The sequence below is a fragment of the Capra hircus genome, chromosome 9 (genome assembly GCF_001704415.2).
Source record: "Capra hircus breed San Clemente chromosome 9, ASM170441v1, whole genome shotgun sequence".
Taxonomy (NCBI): domain Eukaryota; kingdom Metazoa; phylum Chordata; class Mammalia; order Artiodactyla; family Bovidae; genus Capra; species Capra hircus.
In genome coordinates this window covers 19,360,290-19,371,546 of record NC_030816.1, presented here as the reverse complement: position 1 = coordinate 19,371,546, position 11,257 = coordinate 19,360,290, and the positions used below count along the sequence as shown (strand labels likewise).

General features: G+C 37.5%; 1 protein-coding gene across 5 annotated transcripts in view; it reads right to left on the bottom strand.

The window, feature by feature from the left end:
* Positions 1–11,257, bottom strand: part of MCM9 (minichromosome maintenance 9 homologous recombination repair factor) — an 89,105-nt gene that overhangs the window by 61,542 nt on the left and 16,306 nt on the right. For 4 of the 5 annotated variants that reach the window (XM_018053013.1, XM_018053017.1, XM_018053014.1 and 1 more), the window contains 3 exons: positions 7,768–7,968; positions 3,569–3,694; positions 2,008–2,127 (listed from right to left, as the gene is read on the bottom strand). In XM_018053013.1, coding sequence (XP_017908502.1) covers positions 2,008–2,127; positions 3,569–3,694; positions 7,768–7,968 — 447 coding nt within the window. The remainder of the gene's footprint in view (positions 1–2,007; positions 2,128–3,568; positions 3,695–7,767; positions 7,969–11,257) is intronic. The other variant, XM_018053015.1, reaches the window with a different exon arrangement.

The following is an 11,257-nucleotide window of genomic DNA, read 5'->3' as shown; positions in this document are numbered from 1 at the left end:
AGCTAATTTTCACAGAAGTTTGAGGCTTAAAAACTATTATCTCTTATTTAACATTTTGATGGTTCTATAATTTTAAAAAATAAAGAGTGAGTATTCAAACGTTAGGAACTAAGAAACTAGAATGTATAGGTTGTTTTTTATTTTTTCTTTTTAGCTAGACACTGCCTAAAATAACAGCTGGAAAGTTTAGAAATGTTTTTCCCTTTCTGATCATAGTGAATAGCTGTGTCCTGAGAAGATAAACATGAACAGATTACTTCTGCCACAGAGGAAATAGGCGAGTAGGCCAGAGGGAATGAGGGATCATTGGAGCTGAGAGAACAAGCCGGAGTCTGAGAGACATGCGTGCATTTGTTCATTTGTAATCTTATACAGCGTTAGACTTGCGTTTGGTCTTTACCCCCAGGTTTGAGGTTTTCTAGTTACCAAGAAAGTCAGTGGCAACAGTTTTCAAAACATTTCACTGTAATCTATGGTAAAAAAAGAAATTTAAGTATGACCCCCATAACACAAGTATGTATATTAACAATTTTCACATAATACACCCGTAATAGTGCACCTTCTCTGTGCACGAGTATACTGTAGTATCTGTTACTGTATTTGAAAGTGCTGGTTCTGACCCATGAATAACTTTCTATGACCCTCCAATGGGTTGTGATACAGTTTAAATAAAGTGTAGTCTGGCCCTTTGGGTGGATTAGAAGTAACAGTAACTTATCTACAGTTCTAAAATTTATATTCCTTCTACCTGCCATTTCTTTCATATTTGGGTTATAACCTTGGCAATAAGACAGAAAAGTGCTAATTCAGTGAATCCAGCAGCCATTCAGTTTAAAACTGTCCAAATACTCTGAAATTACTAGTAGTCCACAAATTAGCCTGGTCTTATTTCTTGACACTCCATATAATAATTAACTTAGGAAACATTCCACGTCATTACTGGGGAAACTCTTTTATTTGTTCATTGTTGATATCATTTAATACAGAACTCTAAAATACTGAGTCATAAAATTTTGAAATGCACATGAAGTGTTCTTCATATATTCCTGCCTTTTTCCCTTCCAGTACCCTAAAGCTTGTCAACTCTTCTCAATCCACAAATCCCTTCTTGTCGGTGCTTAATATACTGTTTAGTTATATTTCAAAGCTGCTGCTGCTGAGACCCCTTAAAACAGGGATCTTGTTACTAAGGACCATTAATGGAGCACTTCCTGTTTTACAAGTTTTAAAATGTAAGCTTCTCATAAGAAATCTGAGTACAGGCCATGGACAGTAGACATCCCTAACGAGTAACAACATTTGTAAAATGTATGAAACCAAAGGCCTACTATGGGAGAACAGGAGAAATATCTTCCCAGTCAAAACAGTGTAGGAATTTTACATGGCATCAAAACATGTCCTTTAAAATAATTTTTTCCTCAAGTCACTCTATAATCAAATCTTAACATTCTATCAGCAAAGGCTTTAGATATACTGTACTTGTTGAAGAATCATTAGTGTATGAATGAAGCTCCACGTTGCAGTGATAAAAGTACACTTTCCACATACTAAGACACATTTTCTACCTAAGAATTTTTAGCAGGAATCACTGCTGCCTGTGAGATCCATAAGCATGAAAATGCCTTAAGCTTTATGCCAGCTATTTACTTTGTAAAGTGAGATTTTACCCCTACTTAGTTTCAGCACTGTTTGCTGGGTCTTCACAGAATTATATATGCTGCTTAAGGCTATACAGAAGTAATCACTAGAGAATGAGAAAATTGAACACAATCATTTCAAACTAAGATACAAAAAAGACACATGGAATAAGCTTTTGAAAAATAAGTGAAGATGGAGCTTTTGAAGTATTTTCTTAGAGCAACAAAAGTAATGCTGAATATTTACTTAGGTTTTTGGCAGTAACTCAAAACTCTTGAAATATATCCTATTATAGGTACTTTTTCACAAGAAAATAACCAATAGCCTCTGAAGTAACATTAAATTAATTGAAATCATCACATAAAATACCTGCGCTAGTAGATCCAATTCCTGTGGTGAGCACAGATCTTGGTGTAATCTTTGCTGCATATTTGAGGAATTGAGATTTCCCTGTGCCAGGATCCCCAACCAATAAAAGATGAGATTCACCTAGAAAAGCATAAATAAAGTTTCTAATTGCTATGAAAAGACTCATAAATGTAATTAGTCAAAAATGGTCCATTTGGAATGCTCACACAATTTTTATTTTATATAGTATTTTAGTTTAAGGTCATTCAAGGAAGACTTTATCCAGAATGTCCTTAGAAAAGTTAACTTTCAAAATAAATCATCTTTGGATTTCTGAGTGCAGCATTTAAAATTAAAAACTTTTAAGAGATTTTCTTTCTAGTTCCAGATGTTTAGGGACTGTGCTTAACATTTAAAAAACTTTCGGCTTATAAAGTTTCCAATTTTTTAAATCTATTTTAAATATCAAACTACTGTGATTCTTTCCATCCATCCATACAAGTATTTTTATTTAAGTACTTTTAAGTGTTTGTGACTTTGTACGTGCTTTATAAACACCAAATCACTTATGATTCTAATAGTTAAGTGAAAACCTTTTCATTCTATGAAAATTTTAGTAGTTTAATGAAATATCTATCTTAAAAGTTCTTACTTTTTGAATGTAACATAGAAAAACATGTGAATATCCTGTGGCAGATGTTATCTCACAAGCAAACTTATTTGGTTATCTTTGACCAAGCAAATTTATTCAGTCATATTCAAGTATTTTCTGAAAATATTAATAGGGAAATACTATTTAAATTCAACATTTAGCAGAATGCCTTGTAATAGTAGGTAATCAAAACATACAATATGCATAAACCTTATTATACTTACTATTCTATACTGTACAATATGGTTTTGAGTCCTTACTAACACCTGGTTTACAATAATGTCCTTTTAGTCTTTTGGTTAAGGCTTTGGTTATTTTGGCCCTTATACTACCTATATGAGGGCCTAATAAACCTAATTTATGCCATTCAGGTCAGGTAAGTGTTTTAACCACAAAAGAGCTCCCTGCCATTTGGAAATGACTTAAGAGTCATTTTGGCTTGAATGCGTGACCTACAGCAGCACCTCTCAGCAGACGGCACATTTGCTACCCACCAGCAGAAGGGGAACCAGCAGGCAGATGACTGAGAGCAATAGTCTAAGAGACACACACTGACAGTCACAGATGGAGAGACACTGACTTGGAGACACTGAAAAGCACTATTTCAAATCCTTTCCTCTTGGAGAAAGACTGGAAATCCAATGAGAAACACAGACAGTAAAAGAAACATAAAGATTTTATACTGTGGCTCCCTTATAGACTGGAGCGAAAATAACATACTAATTGAAAAAGTCTTTGGAAAGACTGGAATTCTACAAAGTAGTTCCTGATGTTGGACTGAGTACAGACAGTGAACAACTGTCAGTTTTTAAAAGATTGCATTTGGAAAATAAAGCTCAACAAGCAATTTTTTATTCAGCAAAGGGAAATCGTAGCTTCTCTTCTTACTGTATGTGTTAGTATTTCTCAGAAATCTTAATGGGTACCAACCTCTGACCCGTGTTCCTGTAGCATCGGTTCTTTGAATCCCACCCGCCAGCACCATGGCCACAGCAAGCTTTACTAGGTACATTCCAAAAACTTGAGGGCACAAGCTGGCCAATATTTCATTCCTTCCTGGGAAAGGCAGAAAGATAAGTTATCAGTAATTTTTCAAGAAATACTGAAATTTCCCTTTCTATCCTATCTTCTTAACACTCTAAAATGGTCTGACTAAAAGGAGTGAATAATGTTGTTTTGTTCCTAAAAGTCCTTTTCTTATTAATGCCTTGAGATGAAACGTTCTGGCTGCCACCTGTTTTAAGTTTCTATAAATTTAGCATATTTATAAGGGACAGAAAGAAATCTCTTTTCTCCCTCATCAGGCTAGCATTATCCCTTAATACCAGCTGCACTTCCTGTGCAATAATTTCAGTAAAATTACTCCACTGCCTAAATAAAAGGAAGGTGTTTGATCTCAGAAACAATGAGTCAGACTGTAGAAAGGCACTTGGAGCTTCTTCAGATATAAAAGAGGTAAAATCAACCCATCCTGTGAATCAATTCAGCATCTGCTCTGAGCAGTTTGGTAAATTCTGTTTTATCTAGACTGAGTATCTGTGTTATCAGGATATTTAGAAGACCATTATAAACAACTCTAGGAGTCCAAGCTGGAGTTCTTAAGATTCTTCTGATCACATGCTTTAAATAAGAGGTTATCTTGTCTTAGGTTCTGTTTCTAGAAATGTCAGACACTAAATCTGAGAATCTGCCTATCCTATCCATGAATAATTTAGATATTCCATTCTGTCATTGGCCAGTCAACCAATGAGGCTCACAGATTCTAACAAGCTTTTCCTGAGTTTGTCTTATTTGGAACTCACTACTGTGATGGCACTGTGTGTCTACATTCATGTTACCAGAAATTAATGTCCGTATGTTGTGTGCCTACTCGCTCAGTCATGTCTGACTTTTTGTGACACCATGGACTGCAGCCTGCCAGGCTCCTATGTCCATGGGATTCTCCAGGCAAGAATACTAGAGTGGGTTGCCATGCCCTCTTCCAGGGTATCCTTTCAACCCAGGGACTGAACCCAGGTCTCCGGCATTGCAGGCAGATTCTTTATCATCTGAGCCACCAAGGAAACCCAGTGTCCTCATGCTGGTAACTAATTTGCACATCTGAGGGCTTTGTTTGTACACGTTTCAGTGATAGCTCTTTTGAGGAGGAAGATAATCATACAAGTACTACTTTAGTTGATGACACCAGTTCCAGAAGCTTTTCCACCAAGATAAAGGAAAGGGGTTCCTCCATAATTCATGGCCCTATGCACAAAGGCTACTTTTGTAATGAATCAAAATTGACTCAGTGGCAGTTAAGCTCTGGTGATGTGACCTGGGATGGCAAAAGTGGTGAAGAAAGAAAACATTCTAGTATAAATAAAATAGGAACCAAAAAAAGAATTAGTCAACCCTGGAAGGAATTTCATTAACCGCTAAAGGGAATCCTTCCCTTTTCCAAGGTAGAAAGCCCAGAGAAAAAGACGAAATGTCTGAGATCTGCATAGTTAAGACCTGACAGCAGGTACATAAATTCTGACCAGAATCTAGAAACTACACATACAAAGAAGTAATAGCTTCAGTAAGCAGGGAACAAGTAGACAGACTGGCCTGGGAGACACTCAAGCCAAAGCGGAGCTTTCTCAGTAAAGGTGGATTCCCTGACTAATGTGCTGACAGGAAGCACTTCCTATGGGCTTTCAGGTCAGAGCCCAGTGTTACTTACTAGCTGCCTGACCTCGGGCAAGGTTCTGACTTCTCTCCGCCTCCATCTCCTTATCTGTGAGATGTAGATGATAATGGTATTGCACATAGAGCTGTTCAAGGGGTTAGTTATTGCACAGCACACAGAACAGTACCTGGCACACAGGAGCTACTGAAACTATTATACCTGTATTACTTGTGCCTAATTCTTATCTCACCATTTCCTCACACTGTGATCATCATAAAAGATAAACTGAAGTCAGGTCTGAGGTACCAGAGAAAGCCAAAGGGGAAGGTCCATTCCCTAAATTTGTCATCTAAAGTGGAAAAACTTAATTCCTTGGCTCATGGCAATAGAAGCTCTCGTGACTATCACGGAAGAGAATTGATTAGGGGGAATAATACCCCAGCACTTTCCTTCCTCTCCCCCCGGGCAAATTTCTGGTTCTAGACTGTTAATAGTGTGCCCATGCAATCCACTCTTGTGGCATGACCATTATTTACCCCGATGAAGAGGACTTAGGCCTAAGAGGATAAGTCACCCTGGAGTGGCCCCTTGGGGTTTCTAGCCATCCTCTAAGCATCGGGGTCAGGGGGTCCCTGAGATCACAAGAAAATCTCTGGCTCCTTGTCGGCACTCACAGTATCAGATCTTCATGAAGCCAGCCGACCTCTCAGAGCTGAGCAATGTAGTAATGTCTGTCTTTAGACAAGCAAAATGAAGACACACTTTGGATATAGCTCCCCACCTCCACCACCCTCCCTCCGCCCCCAACACGCACGCACACACACACACACACACACACACTGAAATGGTAAGATATGGCTGATAATAGGTACTCAGGAAACTTAACAAAGCAGAATCTTCATACTAAAAAGAAAAATGTTGCCTCATTTTCTCCCTGTCTTCCTACTTATATTTCTCAAAGGTTGTTATATTTATTTATTCCTTTCATCTGGTAAATAAGAAGTATAGCTATAGCCTTCTAATTAAAACAAGATAGACTTTTTGATCAGCAGTACAAAGCACTTCTGATAGCCCTGTATGATGCCCTTCCTAACACTGTTACAGATTTTTGTAGGGAATTGATTCAGAGAAACAATGTTAAGTAAAAAAAAACTTATTTAAAAATACATATGGTTCATAGAGTCAAAGCACTGAGGAACTGATGCTTTCGAATTGTGCTGGACAAGACTCTTGAGTGTCCCCTGGACAGCAAGATCAAACCAGTCCATCCTAAAGGAAATCAGCCCTGAACATTCACTGGAAGGACTGATGTTGAAGCTCCAATACTTTGGCCACCTGATGCGAAGAGCCAACTCACTGGAAAAGACCCTGATGCTGGGAAAGATAGAGGGCAGGAGGAGAAGGGGGTGACAGTGGTTAGATGGCATCACTGACTTAAAGGACGTGACTTTGAGCAAACTCTAGGAGATGGTGAAGGACAGGGAAGCCAGGTGTGCTGCAGTCCATGGGGTTGTAAAATCAGAGACGACTTGGGTGCATTAACAACATGATTTGTAAAAGGTTTGCTTAATGAAGCTATAATATAGAGACCTTTGGTTCTTTCTGTATAGATCAGATAAAAAAATGATTGATAACCACTATATATGTGTTACATACATAAGCAAAAGCAAAAAAAAAAAAAAAAAAAACCCACAAAATAAAAGCCAACTGCTTGTATTTAAAGCAAATGAAAGTCTTATTTTGTGGAATGATATCTGTCCAATTCAATATATGATTTAAGATACATAATCACTATGTATTAGATCTGAGGTGAAGCTTCTCAGAAATGGTCTATTACTGGCTTCCACTTATTTTTCTCAGAAGATGCCTCCAAGAAAGAATGAAATCAGACACTTGAAGATTTAATTGGTATTTTATATAGTTGGGATTTTTTAATAAAAAATACTCTAGAAACCCAAAGGCTATAATGTTTTCATCTGTGTAATTAGATCTTAAGTGTCATAGTCAGAAATTTTGCTGTGATGACAAAGATTTTTTGCATCTCTCTCATCATCTTTCTTACCATTCCATATTTTTAAATCTTCAGCTAAAAGAGTGTGAAGCTATCTTAACAAAACAAGATGAATCAGAAGAAAAATTATTTTAACAGAATAAAGTTTCATAACAGAATGAGTTTTGCCTGTTTAAGGAGGAACTATATGTTTAATTGATAAAGAAGGTAGAAAACTCTGAAACTATTTTGGCCAGATAAGAGATATTAAAATAATAGTTGGAAATGGAAAATCTCTTGGGATTTCCAGTAAGATCACTAAACAGAGAGGATTATGCCAGAAAAGGGCTTTAACGGGAGACTATAGCTGGAGGCACTGGCTAAAGCTACTCCCTCAGAACACAGCCACTGATGCACAGCATTTAAATCACAAACATCATGAATGAAATGCCATTAATAAATATCAGCTCCATACCCTTAATCACAAACCTGCAAAAGGATCACTCTTATAGTGTTCCCAAAAGTCTTCAAATTCCTTTCGGACCTCCTCATCCATGTTGACCCCTGCAGACTCTTCGTTATTTACTTGGACATAATTGGCCTTCAGGACTATCTCCACTTCACAGCGCACATCTTGCTTAAAGGGCTTCCACCGCTGCATTACAACTCCATAAACAGTGATGTCATCACCTGGAAAAAAGCACTGAGTGAATCCAGCAGTAGCATCCTGCCTGCTTGGGCACAAACTCGACAAAGGACCAGAACCAAGAAATCAGCCACTACCCCACCAGGGTTTAGAGTGGTGTACATTCCTCTAGAAACCATTTGGGGCAAAAGAACAGTGTCCCGATTTATTTATTTTTTTAATCAGGCACTTGTATTTGCACAGCTAAAAGCTAAAGTCAGAATTTTAATTTTTCTTAATCTGCCATATGACAATCACACCAAATTCTAACCTGTCCCTGGGAAAATAGTGGATGATATATTCACTGTGATTCTACTGCATGAAATGTTTATCCTCTCAGAATCAGTAACCATGTAGTTCTTACTTAATCAAGAGGTGGGGACTGCAGCCAGAAGGACAAAGTGCAGTCTGTCCTTAAGTATTCCCAGGGGATGGGTTCCGGAATCAACCTCAGATATCAAAGTCTGGGGATGCTCAAGTCCAAATCTGTGGTTCCACATCCGTGGATTCAGCCAACTGTGCATCATGTAGTACTCTAGTATTTACTATTGAAAAACACCTGTGTATATGTGGACCATGCTGTTCAAAGCCCTGCTGTTCAAGGGTCAACTGCACAATCAACCAGTGTCAGGAAAGGAGACAGTATTGCAATGATGGGCACAATGACACTGCCAGTTCCCAGTGTATTCATTTTTACTCATTAACATTTTTACTTATTAACATTCACTCACCTTTTTTTGTTTTTTAAAGGACAAAAAAATGAGTACACCAAGAAATGAATGAATACTTGTTCTATTTCAAAGCTCCTCTCCACAAGCTATGCAAGCAAAAATCCCACTTGATTCTTCTTGGTTGGTTCCTTCCCACTTATGGACCCTCTCCCATTCTTTTTTTTTTAAATATAAATTTATTTATTTTAATTGGAGGCTAATTACTTTACAATATTGTAGCAGTTTTGCCATACATTGACATGAATCCGCCACGGGTGTACATGTGTTCCCCATCCTGAACCCCCCTCCCACTCCCTCCACATACAATCCCTCTGGGTCATCCCAGTGCACCAGCCCCGAGCACCGTGTCTCATGCAATGAACCTGGACTGGCGATTCGTTTCACATATGATAATATACATGTTTCAATGCGATTCCCCCAAATCATCCCACCCTCACCCTCTCCCACAGAGTCCAAAAGACTGTTCTATACATCTGTGTCTCTTTTGCTGTCTCACATACAGGGTCATCGTTACCATCTTTCTAAATTCCATATATATGCGTTAGTATACCGTATTGGTGTTTTTCTTTCTGGCTTACTTCATTCTGTATAATAGGCTCCAGTTTCATCCACCTCATTAGAACTGATTCAAATGTATTCTTTTTAATGGCTGAGTAATATTCCATTGTATATATGTACCACAGCTTTCTTATCCATTTGTCTGCTGATGGACATCTAGGTTGCTTCCATGTCCTGGCTATTATAAACAGTGCTGCGATGAACATTGGGGTACACGTGTCTCTTTCAATTCTAGTTTCCTCAGTGTGTATGCCCAGCAGTAGGATTGCTGGGTCATATGGCAATTCTATTTCCAGTTTTTTAAGGAATCTCCACAGTGTTCACCATAGTGGCTGGACTAGTTTGCATTCCTACCAACAGTGTAAGAGGGTTCCCTTTTCTCCACACCCTCTCCAGCATTTATTATTTGTAGACTTTTGGATCGCAGCGATTCTCACTGGCTTGAAATGGTACCTCATTGTGGTTTTGATTTGCATTTCTCTGATAATGAGTGATGCTGAACATCTTTTCATGTGTTTGTTAGCCATCTGTATGTCTTCTTTGAGAAATGTCTATTTAGTTCTTTGGCCCATTTTTTGATTGGGTCATTCATTTTTTTGGAATTGATCTGCAGGAGTTGCTTGTATATTTTTGAGATTAATTATTTGTCAGTTGCTTCATTTGCTATTATTTTCTCCCATTCTGAAGGTTGTCTTTTCAACTTGCTTATAGTTTCCTTTGTTGTGTAAAAGCTTTTAAGTTTAATTAGGTCCCATTTGTTTATTTTTGCTTTTATTTCCAATACTCTGGGAGGTGGGTCATAGAAGATCCTGTTGTGATTTATGTCGGAGAGCGTTTTGCCTATGTTCTTCTCTAGGAGTTTTATAGTTTCTGGTCTTATGTTTAGATCTTTAATCCATTTTGAGTTTACTTTTGTGCATGGTGTTAGAAAGTGTTCTAGTTTCATTCTTTTACAAGTGGTTGACCAGTTGTCCCAGCACCACTTGTTAAAGAGATTATTGTTTCTCCACTGTATATTCTTGCCTCCTTTGTTGAAGATAAGGTGTCCATAGGTATGTGGATTTATCTCTGAGCTTTCTATTTTGTTCCATTGATCTATATTTCTGTCTTTGTGCCAGTACCATACTGTCTTGATGACTGTGGCTTTGTAGTAGAGCCTGAAGTCAGGCAGGTTGATTCCACCAGTTCCATTCTTCTTTCTCAAGATTGCTTTGGCTATTTGAGGTTTTTGTATTTCCATACAAATTGTGAAATTATTTGTTCTAGCTCTGTGAAAAATACCGCTGGTAGCTTGATAGGGATTGCACTGAATCTATAGATTGCTTTAGGTAGTTTACTCATTTCCACTATATTGATTCTTCCAATCCATGAACATGGTATATTTCTCCATCTATTTGTGTCCTCTTTGATTTCTTTCATCAGTGTTTTATAGCTTTCTATATATAGGTCTTTTGTTTCTTTAGATAGATATATTCCTAAGTATTTAATTATTTTCATTGCAATGGTGAATGGAATTGTTTCCTTAATTTCTGTTTTCTCATTGTTAGTGTATAGGAATGCAAGGGATTTCTGTGTGTTAATTTTATATCCTGCAACTTTACTATATTCATTGATTAGCTCTAGTCATTTTCTGGTGGAGTCTTTAGGATTTTCTATGTAGAGGATCATGTCATCTGCAAACAGTGAGAGTTTTACTTTTTCTTTTCCAATCTGGATTCCTTTTATTTCTTTTTCTGCTCTGATTGCTGTGGCCAAAACTTCTAAAACTATGTTGTATAGTAGTGGTGAGAGTGGGCACCCTTGTCTTGTTCCTGACTTTAGGGGAAATGCTTTCAGTTTTTCACCATTGAGGATGTTTGCTGTGGGTTTGTCATATATAGCTTTTATTATGTTGAGGTATGTTCCTTCTATTCCTGCTTTCTGGAGGGTTTTTATTGTAAATGGATATTGAATTTTATCAAAGGCTTTCTCTGCATCTATTGAGATAATCATATGGTTTTTATCT